Genomic DNA, 22306 nt, shown 5'->3' on the forward strand with positions numbered 1-22306 from the left:
GCCTTGGAGGGGGACTGGATGCCATGCCTGGACTGGGCACCGGCGCAGAGGAAGGCTCCTGCCATGGAACGGGACTGGACGCCGTGCCTGGACTGGGTATGGGCGCAGAGGAAGGCTCCGGCCTTGGAGGGGGACTGGATGCCATGCCTGGACTGGGCACCGGCGCAGAGGAAGTCTCCTGCCATGGAGCGGGACTGGACGCCGTGCCTGGACTGGGTATCGGCGCAGAGGAAGGCTCCGGCCTTGGAGGGGGACTGGATGCCATGCCTGGACTGGGCACCGGCGCAGAGGAAGGCTCCTGCCATGGAACGGGACTGGACGCCGTGCCTGGACTGGGTATCGGCGCAGAGGAAGGCTCCGGCCTTGGAGGGGGACTGGATGCCATGCCTGGACTGGGCACCGGCGCAGAGGAAGGCTCCGGCCTTGGAGGGGGACTGGATGCCATGCCTGGACTGAGCACCGGCGCAAAGGAAGGCTCCCGCCATGGAGCGGGACTGGATGCCGTGCATGGACTGGGCACCGGCGCAGAGGAAGGCTCAGGCCTTGGAGCGGGACTGGACGCCGTGCCTGGACTGGGCACCGGCGCAGAGGAAGGCTCCTGCCATGGAGCGAGACTGGACACCATGCCTGGACTGGGCATCAGCGCAGGTTGCACCGGACTGATGACATGCTCCTCAGGTTGAGTGCATGGAGCCGGCACAGGACGTACTGGGCTGGGGAGGCGCACTGGAGGCCTGGTGCATGGAGCCGGTACAGGTGGCACCAGACTGGTGACACGCACTTCCAGGCGAGTGCGGGGAGCTGGCACAGGACGTACCAGACTGGGGAGGCGCACTGGAGGCCTGGTGCGTGGAGCCGGCACAGGTGGCACCGGACTGGTGACACGCACTTCAGGGAGGGTGCGGGGAGCTGGCACAGGACGTACCGGACTGGGGAGGCGCACTGGAGGCCAGATGCGTGGAGCCGGCACAGACTGCTGACAGGCTCTTCAGGTCGAATGTTGAGCAGAACACACTTGACCAACATCTCTCTCCTCTCTCTCTTTCCCAACTTCTCCATCGCCTCCATGATGGTCTCTAGCTCTTCAGGGCGAGTGCAGGGAGCTGGCACAGGACGTACCAGACTGAGGAGGCGCACTGGAGGCCAGGTGCGTGGAGCCGGCACAGGTGGCACCGGACTGGTGACACACACTTCAGGGCGAGTGCGGGGAACTGGCACAGGACGTACCGGACTGGGGAGGCGCACTGGAGGCCAGATGCGTAGAGCCGGCACAGACTGCTGACAGGCTCGTCAGGTCGAATGTTGAGCAGAACACACTTGACCAACATCTTTCTCCTCTCTCTCTCTCCAAACTTCTCCATCTCCTCCCTGACGTTTTCTGGCTCTTCAGGGCGAGTGCAGGGAGCTGGCACAGATGGCTGATGACCCGCTCTTCTAGTCAGACAAGGACTGGGAAATTGTCTCCTAAAATTAAGAAAACCAAGAATATATTTAATAATTGGATCTATCTACACTTGGGAGAGTGCTTCTGTCCAAGGTAGAGGGACTGTCTCGCTTTGTGTACCCCTCCCTCATTATCTTTGTTTGTAAATCCCTCTACCTGTGAAGAGATCAACAAGACCTTGCTTGACTTCATCTGGAAAAAAACATCTCATAAACAAAAAAAAGTCAGTCCTCTCAAATAAAAGACCTGAAAGAGGTCTGGAAGTGTTGGATTTTGTAGACATAAATAACACTCAAAATCAATTGGTTGAAAATATGTTTGGTCAATACAGAATAAATGTGGTATTTAATTCCAAACAATGGGTTTCATATTTTATTTTTTATTTAACTAGGCAAGTCAGTTAAGAAAAAAATATTATTTACAATGACGGCCAAACCCTAACGACACTGGGCCAATTGTCCGCCGCCCTATGGGACTCCCAATCACGGCCGGTTGTGATACAGCCTAGAATCAAACCAAGGCCTGTAGTGAAGCCTTTTTCACTGAGATGCAGTGAAATGTAATTTTTACTGAAATGTAATTATATTCCTGAAAGATTACCCACTAAATCGGCTGTTTCACCAACAAGCTTTAATGTCCCGGAAAATATGATTCCTGCACAACCTTTCCCCGCATAAAGCTCTTCTGTGGAATAATTCAGACATAATTCAGACATCCATATACAGTTGAAGTGGGAAGTTTACATACACCTTAGCCAAATACATTTAAACTCAGTTTTTCACAATTCCTGACATTTAATCCTAGTAAAAATACCCTGTCATAGGTCAGTTAGGATCACCACTTTATTTTAATTGTCAGAAATGTCAGAATAATAGTAGAGAGAATTATTTATTTCAGCTTTTATTTCTTTCATCACATTCCCAGTGGGTCAGAAGTTTACATACACTCAATTAGTATTTGGGAGCATTGCCTTTAAATGGTTTAACTTGGGTCAAACGTTTCGGGTAGCCTTCCACAAGCTTCCCACAATAAATTGGGTGAATTTTGGCCCATTCCTCCTGACAGAGCTGGTGCAACTGAGTCAGGTTTGTAGGCCTCCTTGCTCGCACACGCTTTTTCAGTTCTGCCCACAGATTTTCTATGGGATTGAGGTCAGGGCTTTGTGATGGCCACTCCAATACCTTGACTTTGTTGTCCTTAAGCCATTTTGCCAGAACTTTGGAAGTATGCTTGGGGTCATTGTCCATTTGGAAGACCCATTTGTGACCAACCTTTGACTTCTTGACTGATGTCTGATGTCTTGAGATGTTGCTTCAATATATCCACATCATTTTCTTCCCTCATGATGCCATCTATTTTGTGAAGTGTACCAGTCCCTCTTGCAGAAAAGCACCCCCACAACATGATGCTGCCACCTCCGTGCGTCACGGTTGGGATGGTGTTCTCTGGCTTGCAAGCCTCCCCATTTTTCCTCCAAACATAACGATGGTCATTATGGCCAAACAGTTCTATTTTTGTTTCAGCAGACCAGAGGACATTTCTCCAAAAGTACAATCTTCGTCCCCATGTGCAGTTGCAAACCGTAGTCTGGCTTTTTTATGGCGGTTTTGGAGCAGTGGCTTCTTCCTTGCTGAGCGGCCTTTCAGGTTATGTCGATAAAGGACTCGTTTTACTGTGGATATAGATACTTTTGTACCTCTTTCCTCCAGCATCTTCACAAGGTCCTTTGCTGTTGTTCTGGGATTGATTTGCACTTTTCGCACCAAAGTACGTTCATCTCTAGGAGACAGAACGCGTCTCCTTCCTGAGCGGTATGATGGCTGCGTGGTCCTATGGTATTTATACTTGCATACTATTGTTTGTACAGATGAACGTGGTACCTTCAAGCGTTTGGAAATTGCTCCCAAGGATGAACCAGACTTGCGGAGGTCTTCAATTTTTTCCTGAGGTCTTGGCTGATTTCTGTAGATTTTCCCATGATGTCAAGCAAAGAGGCACTGAGTTTGAAGGTAGGCCTTGAAATACATCCACAGGTACACCTCCAATTGACTCAAATGGTGTCAATTAGCCTATCAGAAGCTTCTAAAGCCATAACATCATTTTCTGGAATTTTACAAGCTGTTTAAAGGCACAGTCAACTTAGTGTATGTAAACTTCTGATCCACTGGAATTGTGATATAGTGAATTATAAGTGAAATAATCTGTCTGTAAACAATTGTTGGAAAAATGACTTGTGTCATCCACAAAGTAGATGTCCTAACCGACTTGCCAAAACTAGTTTGTTAACAAGACATTTGTGGAGTGGTTGAAAAACGAGTTTTAATGACTCCAACCTAAGTGTGTGTAAACTTCTGACTTCAACTGTTATTCTATGTTGCCTAGTTAAATAAAGGTGGAAAAAAATAACTCTAAGGAAAAAATGATTGTTCCACCCTAGCTGGCATGAGGAATATTAACTTTGTTCTGATGTTTTTGACAATAGGGGTAATATTCTTTCATATTAACAATTTATAGCATTGAATGAGTTTCCGATACCTTTCAGAGAGTTTATTTATGTGATCAAAGCCATTCCCTGTGGTCTAATTACACGAATGAAAGCTCATCTTAGCTTTCGTGATGATCACAGAGCTTATCCAGAACTCAGCTTGGAAGGCGTGGGCTTACATGAGAAATCTTGTTCTAACAAATAGACCATTTTTCCATTCACAGAACCAACTTACGCCTAGAGGAATTGTTTTGGCGAACATGCTTATTCCTGACATTGTCTGGAAAAAAGCTTGGTTGATACAAATATTGTATATCATACAAATTTAAGGAAGTGCACTTTTAGATTCTACATAAGATATATCCATGTAATTCTATGTTGTCCAAATTTGTTGATATTGATGACATCTGAGTTCTTTGCAAAAAAGGGGAAAATCTTGCACACTTGTTTTATGGTACATACGAATTACATTTATTTTCTTATATATATATATATATCTTTTTTTTTACCCCATTTTTCTCCACAATTTTTCAGTCTTGTTTCATCGCTGCAACTCCCCAACAGGCTCGTCAGGCGAAGGTTCAGTCATGCGTCCTCCGAAACATGATCCGCCAAATTACGCATCTTAACACCTGCCTGCTTAACCCGGAAGCCAGTCTCACAAATGTGTCAGATGAAACACTGTTCACACAAGGTCAGCCTGCAGGCGCCCGGCCCGCCACAAAGAGTTGCTAGAGCCTGATGAGCCAAGTAAAGCCTCCCCGGCCAAACCAACCCCTATCCCTGATGATGCTGGGCCAATTTCGCGCAGCCCTGTGGGGCTTCCGATCACGGACAGTTGTGATACAGCCTGGGATCGATCCCGGGTCTATAGTGATGCCTCTAGCATTGCAATGCAGTGCCTTAGACCGCTGCGCCACTCAGGATGCCCCTAGTATTTATCTTGTTTATATTTGTTAAATATGTTTTATGTAAGGATGTAAGTTGTTGATTGCTGATAATTTTGTATAATGATACAAAAATAAATCTAAATCTAAAATTATTTTTTTTAAATCAAAAGTGGTTACACATACGGTGCGAGACTAGCAGTGCGCGGATGTAGTAGTGACAGAAATGAGTTACAAGATAAGGGCAAAATCGGAAGTAAACACGGTTTGAGTTATACAAATGTATGCTCGTAATAGCGGAAATAGCCAAATGTTTTGATATTGCCATGTGTGTATAGCCCACAAAGACATGAGATGGCTGTAGAGTTTCTTGTGGGGATGTTTTGAAGCATTTTTGGGGGGTCTGGCCACAACCATTATATGGCTCATGCAAGCAATGAAGCCAGCCCCAAAAATCTCAGGAATGGAACTGTCTGGGTGATGCTTCAACACTAAAAGCAAGTGGAAAATGAGGTCTAATGTGCTAAAAAAAAGAAATATTCCTTTAAACATGAACATACTCATAAAACAACAGCTTTTTGCGGTATTCGTTGTGTCTCTCTCTAGACATGGTTTTAAATCTAATGGTTTCAACTTTGCTGTGTGTCCGAGGTTTGTTTTTACAGTAGATTTTTCAAGGAAACGGTGGTGATCGGTGGTGGTAATCTGAGCTATCTGATTGGCCAGCCAGGGGCCTATAGGCCAGCCAGGGGCCTATTTGCTCTCTGGGCCTGCCGGGTATGCAGAGTTCTACCTTCAGACACATAAAATGGTTGAAAATGGGAACACTTTGCCTTCTCTGCGCTAAGGCTGCTGAATCAAGTGCACCAACCGAGCAAAATAAATTGAAAAAATAGGAACACAAGGCTTTATTGTTGTTGTTTTTTTCAGAAACGTTTGGTGATCAACTAGGAATGCCTTGGAGATCTATCGGTTGGTGACCACTGGTCTGTTTGCGGGAGGATAAGCACATTCTCATGTCAAGTTCAGTTTTTATAAAACTGGCACACGCATGTTATACAACATTTATAAATTAGGCCCCTAATGACCACCAAGGGAACTACAGGTGTGTTTATGAGATTCCCGTTTTTGCTCATAACTTATCCTCTAAGAGTGAGCTACTCTCCCTCACAACCTCTCCTCTGTCTGCTTTCACCATCAGACTGGTCGTACTGCTGCTGACCTTAGCAACGGCTATTGCCACCTATCTGTACTTCAAGGCCTACAGGAAGCTGAAACGAGTAGAATGGGGGAGCATGGAGATTTATGGCAATGGCATGGATTCCAGAGCTGAAGCCAGACTGGGAGAAGAGAGAGCAGCCCAGAGGGCAGGGTAGGAGTAGGATGGACTTGTCCCTAGACAATAATCATAGGTCAGTTTTGTGTTTTAAAAATGACAGTCATTTGGTGGATAGAAAAATGTTGGAAATCCTAATGAGAGTTTATTCCTCATTTTAATTCCATCATTTCTGAATTTGTTTATTTATATTATATACTGAACAAAAACATGAATGCAACATGTAAAGTGTTGTTCCCATGTTTCCCAACCCTGGTCCTCAAGTACCCCCAACAATACACATTTTAATTGTAGCCCTGGACAAACACACCTCATTAAACTCATTGAGTGCTTGATGATTGAATCAGGTTTGCTTGTCCAGGGTTACAATAAAAATGTCTACTGTTGAGGGTAATCGAGGACCAGGGTTGAGAAACACTGGATTAGGGCCTAATTAATTTATTTAAATTGACTGATCTCCTTATATGAACTATAACTCAGTCAAATCTGTGAAATTGTTGCATGTTGCATTTATATTTTTGATCAGTATAGTATCTTGGAGGTCATCAATGACGAGTGACTGCAACTGCCATTAATTCTTCTGTTTTTGTCACCACAGGAACATTGGATTTGGAACATTTTAAAATGGATCCCCTTTGCCCTCAGAAAAGTCTCAATTCATCTGGGCATGAACTCTACAAGGTGTCGAAGGTGTTCCACATGGATGCTGGTTCATGTTGACTCCAATGCTTCCCACAGTTGTGTCAAGTTGGTTGGATGTTCTTTGGGTGGTGGACCATGGTTGGTGGAAACTGTTGAGCATGAAAAACCCTGCCGCATTGCAGTTCTTGACACAAACCGGTGCACCTACCACCATACCCTGTTCAAAGACTCAAAGGCACTTCAATCTTTTGTCTTGCCCATTCACCCTCTGAATGGCACACATACACAATCCATGTATCAATTGCCGGATTTGTTTTTAACTGTCTCTTCCCGTTCATAAACACTGATTGAAGTGGATTTAACAAGTGACCTCAATAAGGAATCATAACTTTCACCCGGATTCACCTGGCCAGTTTATGTCATGAAAAGAGCAGGTGTCCTTAATGTTTTGTAAACTCAGTGTAGTTTCTCACACTAATGCTGATGTGTTCTCTTGCACTGCTAGGTGGTAGAACAGTGTAAACATTCAGCATGTTGTATTTTACCTGCAGCTGTTGTGCTGAGTAGGTCAAACGCTGACAAGGGGACAATCGATGATATTGGACTCAATGGGCTGGTTGTCAACATCCCTCTCGATGTCTCCACCGTCTGCCATTTCTCCCTAATAATAACTTAAGTTTCTTTGCTGGGAGTCTACTGTTACGGAGGGTTGTTGATAGGTAATCGACTAACTGGGCTGTTCCCCGGACCCGTATGTAGGGACTTGTACAATGCTTGAACATGGCTATTGAACTTGACATTTGTGTCTGTCTTCATTCATTAATCTAACATATCATACAGAAACATCTACCATGAAACAGCACCAGAACTAGGAAACTTAATATCTATTATCAAAACTACATTGTCATAGCTTCAATTGCAGCGGCGGTTTAGATTATACTACTTAGAATGAGCAGCCAGCTCACAAACGAACGATACACACCAGGGAGAACACAACAAGCAGCATGCAGACGCAATAAGTGAAAACACATTATCTAATTGGGATAGCTAGCTATGTCACAAAGCATGATGTGCAAGCCAGTTAATTTTCATTCTGAAATAACTTCATATTTCTGAGTTGGAAAGTCTTGAAGTTGGCATGGTAGCTAACTACCTAGCAAGCTACCAGCTAGCAATAAGTAGCTAACTTAGATGCTTATCAAAGGAAGATAGCTAATTGGTTAATTTGACCCCCCAAAAATCAACCAAACTATTTATCAATGTTTCTCAAAATTACTGTAGCTGGCTAATTCATTTGACCATGCTTTGTGATAACCCGGTTTTATGCTGTTTTAGTCCACACATACATTAATACAAATGCCAACATACATTAATACAATTCTGATGCTGGTTGCATCCCAATAATCTCCTTTATCCCGACGTGTGCACTTGTCCACTTCCCTTAACCAATTTGAAAGGAAATGACTCATAAGAAATATAGTGGAAATGCTCTAACCCATATCAACACCAATCCAATGCTTTTTGGAAATTTGTGGGAGTGAACGAGTGCATACTTTAGGAGAAAGGAGATATTGGGCCACTGTGTTAAGTTATGTAGCTTGCTGAAATGATAAGGCTCAAATTTAGGGGACAGAGAATGTTGCATTCCCAAATCATTGCTTTTTTATTAGAGCAGACTAAATGAATTGCATAGGTTATAGGTTCCACTGTATACATATTTCTGGTTCAAATATAGAGTATAATATTGATCAATATCATGAATAATATAGCGACCACACACATGCACTGGACAAATCAAAAGGTGTCCATCTTCATTGATGTAAATTGACCTATGGCTCAGTGACCATGATTAATAATAACCTTTTTGAACAGTATTTGAAAGTGTTGGGACTACTCAGCACTTAAGGCCTGCCCGAGAATAAAGCCTCCTTCATGGGTTACAAGAGAGGAGACAGACTAGGGTTTAGGACCAACAGTCAGTCTGTGAGTTGAGAGTGTGAGTTGGGTGGCTTGACTTGAGGCAGCATTACGTCTCACTATTTATCTGTTGTAGGTGACTTGACTGTACCGCTGTTGAAGGTTTCACGTCGGGGGAGGCGGCATGCAGCCATGGCTTATTGCTGCCTGACGACAGCTGAACCATGGACACTGGACGGCGGCCTCTTAAAATAAACAGGGGAGGCCCGGCGGCTCCATGTATCACTCTGAACGGACTGGACCGTAGCGACCCCCGAAGCCCCAAGCTCTGTAAAACCCTAAGGTTGCTCAACAGCAGAAAAAGGAACCTGTCAAACATGTTGATTCTTTTTAAAAGTAAATTCTTTGTATCATGGCTGTTTGTGTCAAGTTAATCTTTTATCATGCCATTTAACATAATGGATTTTAGTATGGCTGTGTCACATGAAGCAATATCTAAAGTGCAAAACTTAGTCAGATTTAGAAATGGTAGGGTGGGGGTGGGTATGTTAAGGGACGACTCACCGGATTAAGCCACTCATTAGCAAAGCAAACCATTCTGAAGCTCAGTGACCAAACATTTGAGTTGGATGGACTCAGACCTTTCTAAAGGTAAAGAGACAGCCATTTCCTAAACCCCACAGTTGGCACAAGTCACTTTTATTTTTTTTGCACTGGCTCTATGCACACTCACACATACTACACTGATACTCCAACACACACACAGACATATACACACCACAGGAGGTTGGTGGCACCTTAATTAGGGAGGATGGACTCGTGGTAATGGCTGGAGTGGAATCAGTGGAATGGTATCAAATACATAAAACACATGGTTTCCATGTGTTTGATGCCATTCCATCCGCGCCATTCCAGCAATTATTATGAGCCGTACTCCCCTCAGCAGCCTCCTGTGACACATGCACATGGATATCACACACAGACTTTCACATACGCTGCTGCTACTCTGTTTATTATCTAGCCAGATTGCCTAGTCACTTTTACCCTTACCTACATGTACAGACTACCTCAATTATACTGTACATTGACTCAGTACCGATACTCCTTGTAAATACTAGCTTCATTATTGTTATGTTATTGTATTACTATCCCCCCCCCAAAAAAAAGCGTTTCACTCTAAAGTCTACACCTGTTGTACTCAGCGCATATGACAAATACATTTTGATTTGACTTCAGGCCTGTCTTCCAGGAGAGTTTACTTTAGTCCAACAGCAAGAGGGCAAACACAGATAGACAATGGGAGTAGTGGCTGTATGTGCTACTAGAGCCTGCACTAATCCAACTGTTCAACTTCAGACAAAGGCCAGTCTTTGCTTTAAAGCAGGTGTCCACTTGCCTCTAAAAAGGGCCTCTATATCCTAACTTCTATCCTAAATGCCCAGACCAAAACCTCACTTAAGAGATTTTAGGGCTTCTTAATTATTTGTGTGTGCGTCGCAGCTGTTTTATGGATTGCCAAAAAAAAAACTGTCCAGCGGCTGATGTTATAATAGAGATTATTTAATACGTTTTGGTTATGTCACGTTGGGCCAGCCTTCAAAGGAGAGGGTCTCCTCACAAATGTGACTAGGTCGTGCCACGATGAGTTTGGGTGAACCCGTCAGAAACACACATTGTTTGTTGTTGTTTGTCATTCGGCTCATAATGCAACACGAGCTACCCAGACCAGTCATTAAGATTAGAGAATGAAATATATGGATTTTTTAGGGACTATACAGATTTTTGGTAGTCAAGGAGGCCGATGGCCAATATATTATGCCGATATTCATGATCATTACATTTTTAAATGCCGATGACAAATATTCCCAGAGACAGACATTACTGGATTGATTTTCAAATCAATCAATACATTTTACTTTGTTTTTAACAATCTAATTAGATAACGATAATATTTTATTTGAATGGTAAGATGGTATCTCCTGATAAAATGGGTAACTCAAGATGGCATAGGCCTACTCACAATACAAGTGAATGCATATCGGTGGAGGCTCCTCAGAGGAAGAAGGGGAGGACAATCCTACTCAGTGAATTTCAGAAAAAATTTATTGAAAAAAAAATAGAAAATGTTTTTAGATAAAACACTACTAAATGTCATGTCACCAAATACCTGATTTAAACACACTTTTGCAATGAAGGTCAACAGTAGTCTCAATAGCACCTTCTAAAGGTAGCCCCAGGGATTCCTGACTTTGAAAGTTGAGGCGCAAAACATAATTGGAATTTTAAAAAACATTTCCTGCAATTCTAAACTGTTTTTCACAGGGGAATCCATATTTATTAACAGAACACAACAATGTTTTTTGTTGTTATTTTTTTTACTTTCTACGCTGGAATAGAACTTGCAACCCTTGGAATCAGAGGCAGACGCTTACACCCATCCACAACGCCCTCACTGTTGCTGCTTGTGACTGGTTTCCATGTCATCTCCCGATGTCCACAGACATTGATGGACGTTGAATATTGACTTGTATCACTGGTGACCTGGCTGAGAAGAACTGCGTGATGCTTGGCTTGGTTTCTTTTTTTTGTGCCCCGCAAATGTATTACAATCAATAAATTGCTCATAGACGCACCAGTTGTGTGCATTCATGGATTTCAAAGGAAGCCAGGCTTCCCCACAATATTGGCAAAGAAAAAAATATCTTTCATCTCTCTGTTTCATAAATTTCATTAAATACGCAAGAGGCTGAATGTAACTCACCGGAGAAAGCATCCGAGCAAACGAAACATCACCCCTCTGTCTCAGTACGTGTAGCATGTCGATCTGATGCTCTCTGGTCAAAAAGAGTATGACATTGTTGCCGCCTTTAGCATTGAATGCAAGGGAAGCCAGCGAGCATTTGGCCTCCCTCGATAATTTTTAAAATAAAATAATGGCCAATCAGCTCAACTGAGTGAGCTCAGCTGTGAATGGTCCTGGCGCACCCCAAAACAAATGTCAAGGGAAGCCAGTTTGGATTTGGTTTCAGACCAATCGCATCAGAAGACAAATGTCATTGACAGAAAAAAACTTTAATTGCTGCATCTCATTGTGTCGTTGTCCTCCGGTGGCTAGCTAGCTAAAATCGTCCCTTTGCTAAATTAGCCATGGATGGAGATAAGGATTTGGACTTGTGGTTTTACTTAATTCTCCATACTGGCCAATGATTATAACAGCAATTCTGATCAAACCATAAATTCATACATTGTGCCCCTGGCCTGAGAGTATGGAAGTTCAACATGTAGCTAGATGTAGTATACTAATGATAACTAGCTGGCCTGGCATATCTTTGCCCATGAAACGAAGTTAGGCTAGTAAGCAAATATTTTAGCCAGGTAGCCAATAACAATGAAAACTAAAAACATGCACTGTATGACAGACTGTTTAGGCAACATGAAAGAGGAGGATGACATTGGCATTTCACTACAAGTAGGGTGAGTCAACATGTTTTTTCTACTTGCACCCATGCAAGTATGCACACAGAAATTAGTACCATCGACAGCCACATCATATTTAGCTTACGTTGATTGGACTAAATCGCTTTTGGTATCTTTTAATAGTCACTGTATTCGACTAAGCATAGGTGATTAGATGATGTTGAAATGTTGAAGTTGAAATGGTGCTGGAATAGTGGAGGCAGCTCCAGTTTTCTTTGTGACATGCGGTCACTCTCCATGGTTCTAAATCAATAATTGGTTAGTAGTCCGAAAATTCTGGAAACATTATCTTGCTTGTCCATGCTGTAGGTCATGTAACTGTTTATTACATACAATATGTTTTGTGGACTTCACCAGATTTATTCTGCCATGGTCTGCCTATTGTCTCGGCCTTAGGCCTATATATCACGGTGTCAAGGCATATGAACTAACAGGTTATAGAGCAAACCACGCAATTATCACAACACATAGGTTGTAATATGTTTTTTTTGGGGGGGGGTGGGGCTTGGCTACTAAGGCCATCGCTACTAAGGCCATACAGACACAGCTTGGCTAAATTGTAACTGCTAAGCCTATGGGGCTCAGCTGCAACCTGGTCTCAGAGCATTTCGTATTATTCTGAACGTAAATCTGAAACACACCATTGAGAATGATATGTTATGTTTCGAATTGTATGTATTAATTTGTGGATCTCCATCACCCATTTCATATGATATGTTACAAATTACCATTCATATTATATGTTACAAATTAGCTAAATGTACAATAATTAAAAATATTGTAAAAGGTACATCGTTACTTTCAAAAACGTAAATAATTTAAGAATTATGTATCCAGGCACTCCGCGCTTGGAGTGCATGGGGACTGGTCTTGATAAATCAGTGAGATTTATTTCCACTGAATCTTCATTTGGTTAGTGGTTAGCCTACAATTAGGGAGTGGAAATGTTAGGATTATTTTGCTTTTCACTTACAGTCACCTGTCACGTTGTACAGCGCCATATTTTCCTAACGGAAAACCTGAGGGTTTTGTTTTTCGTTTTTCTGGAAATAGAAACACCATAATATTAATCTAATTAATTAAGCTACATTTCTTAAAATCAATCCCATATACTATGTTAATGGCAACAATGGCTGACACTTAAATAATGTGCCATAAAATCCTGCGGTAGCCCGCAAACTGTGCTGCAGTACAATGCAACTTTTAAAGGAAGAACCACTGTACTTTGCTCAGATTACACAGACCCACAATGCATTCGAAAATAAATCAAGGTTTGATACACTCCCATATCTATTGGGTGAAATACCACCGTGTGCAATCACAGCAGCAAGATTTGTGACCTGTTGCCACAAGAAAAGGGTAACCAGTGAAGAACAAACATTGTAAATACAACCCATATTTATTTCTCCTTTTGTACTTTAACTATTTGCACATCACTGTATGATGTGACATTTGAAATGTCTTTATTCTTTTGGAACTTGTGTGAGTGTAATATAACATCTGGCACATAATAACAACACAATTCAGGGGCAGAACGACAGATTTTTACCTTGTCAGCTCAGGGATTTGATCTTGCAACCTTTCGGTTACTAGTCCAACGCTCTAACCACTAGGCTACCTGCCGCCCCAATCGTAAACCTGGTTCGAGCCCTGACTTATGATTAGCTGAAAGCCGTAGTATATCAGACCATATACCAAGGGGTATGACAAAACATTACTTTTCACTGTTCTAATTATGTTGGTAACCAGTTTATAACAGCAATAAGGCACCCCGGGGGTTTGTGGTATATGTCCAATATACCACGGCTAACGGCTGTATCCAGGCACTCCGCGTTGCATCATGAATAAGAACAGTTCTTGGCTGTTGTACACTGCTCAAAAAAATAAAGCGAACACTAAAATAACACATCCTAGATCTGAATGAATGAAATAATCTTATTAAATACTTTTTTCTTTACATAGTTGAATGTGCTGACAACAAAATCACACAAAAATAATCAATGGAAATCCAATTTATCAACCCATGGAGGTCTGGATTTGGAGTCACACTCAAAATTAAAGTGGAAAACCACACTACAGGCTGATCCAACTTTGATGTAATGTCCTTAAAACAAGTCAAAATGAGGCTCAGTAGTGTGTGTGGCCTCCACGTGCCTGTATGACCTCCCTACAACGCCTGGGCATGCTCCTGATGAGGTGGCGGATGGTCTCCTGAGGGATCTCCTCCCAGACCTGGACTAAAGCATCCGCCAACTCCTGGACAGTCTGTGGTGCACAGTGGCTTTGGTGGATGGAGCGAGACATGATGTCCCAGATGTGCTCAATTGGATTCAGGTCTGGGGAACGGGCGGGCCAATCCATAACATCAATGCCTTCCTCTTGCAGGAACTGCTGACACACTCCAGCCACATGAGGTCTAGCATTGTCTTGCATTAGGAGGAACCCAGGGCCAACCGCACCAGCATATGGTCTCACAAGGGGTCTGAGGATCTCATCTCGGTACCTAATGGCAGTCAGGCTACCTCTGGCGAGCACATGGAGGGCTGTGCGGCCCCCCAAAGAAATGCCACCCCACACCATGACTGACCCACCGCCAAACCGGTCATGCTGGAGGATGTTGCAGGCAGCAGAACGTTCTCCACGGCGTCTCCAGACTCTGTCACGTCTGTCACATGTGCTCAGTGTGAACCTGCTTTCATCTGTGAAGAGCACAGGGCGTCAGTGGCGAATTTGCCAATCTTGGTGTTCTCTGGCAAATCCCAAACGTCCTGCACGGTGTTGGGCTGTAAGCACAACCCCCACCTGTGGACGTCGGGCCCTCATACCAACCTCATGGAGTCTGTTTCTGACCGTTTGAGCAGACACATGCACATTTGTGGCCTGCTGGAGGTCATTTTGCAGGGCTCTGGCAGTGCTCCTCCTGCTCCTCCTTGCACAAAGGCGGAGGTAGCGGTCCTGCTGCTGGGTTGTTGCCCTCCTACGGCCTCCTCCACGTCTCCTGATGTGCTGGCCTGTCTCCTGGTAGCGCCTGCATGCTCTGGACACTACGCTGACAGACACAGCAAACCTTCTTGCCACAGCTCGCATTGATGTGCCATCCTGGATGAGCTGCACTACCTGAGCCACTTGTGTGGGTTGTAGACTCCGTCTCATGCTACCACTAGAGTGAAAGCACCGCCAGCATTCAAAACTGACCAAAACATCAGCCAGGAAGCATAGGAACTGAGAAGTGGTCTGTGGTCACCACCTGCAGAACCACTCCTTTATTGGGGGTGTCTTGCTAATTGCCTATAATTTCCACCTGTTGTCTATTCCATTTGCACAACAGCATGTGAAATGTATTGTCAATTAGTGTTGCTTCCTAAGTGGACAGTTTGATTTCACAGAAGTGGGATTGACTTGGAGTTACATTGTGTTGTTTAAGTGTTCCCTTTATTTTTTTGAGCAGTGTATATTGGCCATATACCATACCCCCTTGTGCCTTATTGCTTAATCATAGATGTCAAACGAGTTAAATTGACATCCATTGATGGAAAATGATCTGGCGAGTTATATAAGGGCAAATTATATTTTCTCTTGCCACATATTCAAATTCCTTTATTAGCTACATCCTGTCATAGCTCGCAATAATTCATATTTTGAGGAAATAAAATTTTTGCTTCTAACATTGTTACAAGTTACTACGATATTCCTTCTTAATTGCCTCAATAACCTTATGGAAAAAGGGTTTATTGTATAACTATAAAAACTCATCTCTTGCTGTGGGTGGGTTTTGTGTGGACATTGGGTCAGAAATTTTAACTGGACCTGGAAACCCTGCACAGATCATTCGCTGCTGTTTATTGCTACTAGCTAGCTATGATAACTAGCTCAAAGGCAATGACATTTGCTATCAAGCTATAAACGTGCATAATATCTAACAAGGGGAGCGAGGGTAGGAAAAATTATGAAACGATGATCCACACTGAATGACTCATCTGCCCGTAGTTTGAGAAGTGCGAACGCGCGTCACCTGCTTCTGATCTGCAGCTTTCTTGGTCTAATTATGTCGGTAACCAGTTTTTAATAGCAAAAATGCACCACGGGGGTTTGTGGTATATGGCCAACATACCATGACTAACGGCTGGATACAGCTGTAAATCGATAAAGAAGGGAGTGGCTAGACAGGCACGCCTGGTGCCCAAATCGATTATGTTTTTGCGCAGCGGGTCGAGATGAACGGATGTGTTTCAGTCAGTTCAGTCAGTCATCCTTTAGTTTATGCTTGTGGCTAGAAACTTCTGCGAGAATTTGAAATGTGTCTGTCGAAACTGGGATTTGGGAGTGTTCTGAATCTTTCAGTTTTTATCAGTGATTATAATTTTTTTTGTAAGAAAATATTAAACGTTAATGCCGTATCTTTGGACATTTTCGGTGAAAAAGACTACAATAAATATTAAATTGTCACCCTGGCCTGATATTGCCTACACTACCGAGCTACTTCACTCTCCATACTGCGGCAAGAGGGAGCGAAAGACACTGCCCAGTGTTGTGTTGCAGGCATGCAGCTTAAATTCTCCCCATTGAGCAGTGTAGACTGTATCAGGGTGACATCCAGATGGATATTATCAATATTACAAGTTATGTCTTGTGTAGGCTGCTATCCCACTCAAAATAAAATCAAGTGCGATGGAACAGTTTGGAGATAGTGACCAAATCCAGATGGTGACCAATACTACAAGTTATTTATTCCTCTCCCATCAAAATAAACATCACTTTATTATACCAGCTTTAACTAACACCATGCTGCTGTTGTTGCCAGCTAGCCAGCTGGGCCTGGGAAGGGATCATCAGGATGACAGCCTGAACCGAACCCATTAGTCTTCACACTTGACATACATCATCCATTTGGGCACCCGATAGAGAAGGGCCAAGACTATAAAAGGCCAATATCGGCCGATTATCGGTCTTTCTTTTTCATCCTAATGTTAGCAAAGTCTACAGTATACCCCAAACCACTCAATCACAGACCCTCCTTGCTTATTATGTAATAAGGTTGTACTTTAATGAAAATAATCAAAAGGACATTCATTTATTTTATTTAAATATAACCATTTCACTCCACAACAAAAATGACACTCATTTGTGAACTGATACGGACTCAAAATATACATCATAACTGTGAGTATAAAACAAATAGGACCATTTACACAAACTTTCTTAAAAATACTAAGCGTTCCCTAAAAATGGGCCTTGCTTTGCAGGAAATTCAGTAAAAGGTTTCCTTGTACAGTACGCCACTCGGTCTAAGACACTGCATCTCAGTGCAAGAGGCATCATTGCAGTATCTGATTCGAATCCAGGCTGCTTCCCATCCGGCAGTGATTGGGAGTCCCATAGGGCGGTGCACAATTGGCCCAGCGTCGTCCGGATTTGGCCGTCATTGTAAAGATTTAAGATTAAATTGCTCAAGCGCTATATGTATCCTAATACCCTAGCAAATGCTCTTACTAAAGAAATTACAGTGTTACTACACAGGTTTAAGAGCACATTATTTTAAAGTGTTAATTCTTTTGCAGTACAATGTTAACATGTACATTTGATGTGCTAGCTAATAATACTGATATGAAATTATGGATTAAAATCTGTATACAGTATTACTTGTTTACACTTGCGTAAGAAGGTAAATAACTATTTAAATGTAATAAAATGTGCAGTCTGTATCCAATTGAAGTGACCGTTTTGGCTTCGTGAGTGAAACAAGTTCAGCACGAAAACGTTGTGTTATTTTCAGCATGGACAAATAAACATGTTCGTGTAAAATGTTGGGTTGTTAGGGACTTAGACTGCGATCCACTTTATTTTTTTTTCCATCTTCACATTTTCATTCATTAACCATATGGTGTATATTCTAGTGCAATTTCACCAGCATAGTATGGCTTCATCTTATAAATCATCTTATATATCATTGCTTATTAATCTTAATTAAAAAATATATATGTAAATTAAACTCCATAAAACATGTCATATTCACTAGGTGGGGATACGCTTTTCCGAAAACCAATTCAGATGAAAGAGCAATCATGTTATGAACTCTGAAATCACAAAGTTTCCACATGCAATTTGGGCAGTGTCTACACATTGTCATCATAAAAACATGAGTGACAACTTATTTAGTTTTGCTAGATTTAGTCAAATATTTATACACACTACAGGTCAAAAGTTGTAGAACACCTACTCATTCAAGGGTTTCTGTATTTTACTATTTTCTACATTATAGTATAATAGTAAAGACATCAAAACGGTGAAATAACACATACGGAATCATGTAGTAACCCAACATTTTTAAACAAATCTAAATATATTTTATATTTCAAGATTCTTCAAATAGCCACCCTTTGCACACTGCTGGCATTCTCTAAAACAGCTTCATGTGGTAGTCACCTGGAATGCATTTCAATTAAAAGGTGTGCCTTCTTAAAAGTTAATTTGTGGAATTTCTTTCCTTCTTAATGCGTTTGAGCCAATCAGTTGTGTTGTGACAAGGTAGGGGGTATACAGAAGATGGTACTTTACCAAATAGGGCTAAGTCCGTATCATGGCAAGAACAGCTGAAATAAGCAAAGAGAAACGACAGTCCATCATTACTTGAAGACATGGTCAGTCAATACAGAAAATTTCAAGAACTTCGAACGTTTCTTCAAATGCAGTCGCAAAAACCAAGCGCTATGATGAAACTGGCTCTTATGAGGATCGCCACAGAAATGGAAGACCCAGAGTTACCTCTGCTGCAGAGGATAAGTTCATTTGAGTTACCAGCCTCAGAAATTGCTGCCCAAATAAAATGTTTCACAGAGTTCAAGTAACAGACACATCTCAACATCAACTGTTCAGAGGTGGTGGTGTGAATCAGGCCTTCATGATTGAATTGCTGCAAAGAAACCACTACTAAAGGACAACAATAATAAGAAGAGACTTGCTTGGCCAAGAAACACGAGCAAAGGACATTAGACCGGTGGAAATGTGTCCTTTGTGAGACGCGGTGTGGGTGAACAGATGACCTCCTCATGTGTATTTCTCACCGTGAAGCATGGAGGTGATGTTATGGTGTGGGGGTTGAAAGGGGTTCACCTAGGGGTCATGATAGGGGCTGTACCAAATGTTTGATGTATTATAATAATTGATTATGCTTATGTTGTATTAATAGAAGGGGAGGGGTTATAAAACCCCTCACATTTATAGGGTCCAAGACTACAGATTAACAACATTATGAGGTTTAATATTGTTCCACAGTACTTTTCTGGTCTCTCTGCCTATTATGAAGAAACTGTCTGAGAAATGTGTGACTGTGAAGACAGAACTCTGCAGGGGAGTGTAAGAGATAAGAGATTAGTCAGACATTCCACTATAAATCAACTTGGACATTTACTGTTAAGCTTTTAGATAGCTATAGAAACAAGAGTTTTAGTGTTGAGTAGGCATGGTTTTGGTCTCATAAGTAGAAGATAATGACGTAGGCAGTGACATCACTAGGGCTGGACTTCAGGTTTAATAAAATAACTTGGGACCTTTTCTGACTTACTCGGAAACATGCGTTATGTTCCTGTTGTCAACTTATGTCTGCAATTGCATTAATAAAGGTTTTTGAATGATTTCATTAAAGATATTGTCATAAGGCTAATTTAACCAATGAGCCAATGATTGACAAGGAACAAGGAAACAAACCCTAACAGGGTGCTTTGCTGGCGACACTGTCTGTGATTTATTTAGAATTCAAGGCACACTTAACCAGCATGGCTACCACAGCATTCTGCAGCGATACGCCATCCCATCTGGTTTGAGCTTAGTGGGACTATCATTTGTTTTTCAACAGGACAATAATCCAACACACCTCCAGGCTATGTAAGGGCTATTTGACCAAGAAGGAGAGTGACGCCCGCAACCAAATTGAGATGGTTTTGAATGAATCGGACCTCAAGAGTGAAGGAAAAGCAGCCAACAAGTGCTCAGCATATGTGGGAACTCCTTCAAGACTGTTGGAAAAACATTCCAGGTGAAGCTGGTTGAGAAAATGCCAAGAGTGTGCAAATCTCATCAAGGCAAAGGGTGGCTATTTGAAGAATCTCAAATATATTTCAATTTGTTTGGTTACTACATAATTCCATAGGTGTTATTTCATAGTTTTGATGTCTTCACTATTATTCTACAATGTAGAAAATGGTAAAAAAAATAAAAACCCTTGAATGAGTATGACTGGTAGTGTATATATATTTTTTATCTATGAAAGTGTCATGTTACTTTTAACTCCAAAGCTACTGTTTCAATGAGTGAACAGTTCTATACTAACCCAATTTCTCAAAGCACAGTGGTGCTCGACTAGCCTGATCCCAGGTCTGTTTTTGATGTCTTGCTGACCTTGGCCAGAACGCACAAACAGATCTGGGACAAGCATAGTGGTTGACAGAAGGAAGAGTCAAAGGACTGCCATGTCTTCTGCTCGTAGCGTCCCTAGCTCCTGAGCAAACCTGAGATCTATTGCTTTGTACAGGCTTTGAAGAAGCTTCAGGTAAACAGAGTTGTTAATTCACAGACATGTTTAAAAATTACAGATGTCTGTATCAAATGTATATCAAGTAGAAGTGGAGGGTGTTGGCTTGGTCCATGTGCCCTTTGGAGTTCTTTTACAGCTTCAAGCAATGTCAAGCCTTATTCCCACAACGGATACAGTATGTAATGTCAAAAAACAAGAAACTATACGGACCAAAAATATAAAACGCAACATGTAACAATTTCAAAGATTTGACTAAGTTACAGTTCATATAAGGAAATCAGTCAATTGAAAGAAATTCATTAGCCCCTAATCTATGGATTTCACATGACTGGGCAGGGTTGCAGTCATGGGTGGGACTGAGGGGGCTTAGGCCCACCCACCGGGGAGCCAGGACCAGCCAATCAGAATGGTTCTTCCCCACAAAAAGGCTTTAATACAGACAGTAATACTTCTCAGCACCCCTCCCACCCCTCCTCAGACAATCCCGCAGGTGAAGAAGCCAGATGTGCAGGTCCTGGGCTGGCGTGGTTACAAGTGTTCTGCAGTTGTGAGGCTAGTTGGAAGAACTGTCAAATGTTGGAGGCAGATTATGGTAGAGAAATGTACATTAAATTCTCTGGCAACAGCTCTGGTGGGCATTCCTGCAGTCAGCATGCCAATTGCACGCTCCCTCAAAAGTTGAGACATTTGTGGCATTGTGTTGTATGACAAACCTGCACATTTTAAAGTGGCTTTTTATTGTCCACAGCACAAGGTGCACCTGTGTAATGAGCATGCTGTTTAATCAGCTTCTTGATATGCCACACCTGTAAGGTGGATGGAGAAATGGAGGAGAAAAGAAGAAATGCTCACTAACAGGGATCTAAACAGATTTGAGCACAACATTTGAGAGAAATAAGCTTTTAGTGCGTGTGGATATTTTAATTGAATTAAACATGGGATCAACACTATACATGTTGCGTTTATATTTTTGTTCAGTGTAGTAAAGGTGTCAATCACCTTAAGGTGGATGGAGCACTAGCAAAATAACATGCGTCTCTCTCTTCCTCCCTAGGGGGTTGAATTCGAACCCTCTCTCCCCTAACCAGTCAGTCAGTGTGGGTGTGTGTAAAAGTGCAGTTGAGGCCTCTATTTCGGACCTCACCAGACCAAGTTAGAACTAGGCTCACCCTGAATGCTCTGTGCTTTTTTAAGGGCGATAATCCCTTATTTGGACCTTGGCTCCCCCTCATATTCGCGTGGAGAAGTTGATGCTGGTTACCATCTTCTGGATCTTGTCCTCATTCTTCAGGATGTTGGACTTGACAGCGCAGATCTTGTCCTGCTGCTCCTTGATCAGCTGCTCAAGCTCGGCTAGCTCGGCCTTCAGAGGCTCCACCGCGCTGTCCGTCACTCTGGAAAAGATGCACACACGCCAAAATATAAATGTACGCTAAGTCATGTGTGTGTGTGTTGGTGGTCTTCCAGATCTGTTGCTGCATCAGGGCCTGTGTGTGCTCCTTGTTTTCCTACCTCCAGGCTTTAGTGCAGGGCTCTCCAACCCTGTTCCTGAAGAGCTACCCTCCTGTAGGTTTTCACTCCAACCCCA

At 42.5% G+C, this 22306-nt stretch overlaps 1 protein-coding gene across 4 annotated transcripts in view; it reads right to left on the reverse strand.

Annotated features, from left to right (window-relative positions):
- Positions 1–21613: 21613 nt before the first annotated feature.
- The window catches only part of LOC115160645 (TRAF3-interacting protein 1), a 34568-nt gene continuing 33875 nt past the window's right edge, over positions 21614–22306 (reverse strand). For 3 of the 4 annotated variants that reach the window (XM_029710878.1, XM_029710877.1, XM_029710875.1), the window contains one exon: positions 21614–22112. In XM_029710878.1, coding sequence (XP_029566738.1) covers positions 21947–22112 — 166 coding nt within the window. In that variant the 3' untranslated portion in view covers positions 21614–21946. The remainder of the gene's footprint in view (positions 22113–22306) is intronic. The other variant, XM_029710876.1, reaches the window with a different exon arrangement.

This window comes from Salmo trutta, chromosome 24, assembly GCF_901001165.1.
Source record: "Salmo trutta chromosome 24, fSalTru1.1, whole genome shotgun sequence".
NCBI lineage: Eukaryota > Metazoa > Chordata > Actinopteri > Salmoniformes > Salmonidae > Salmo > Salmo trutta.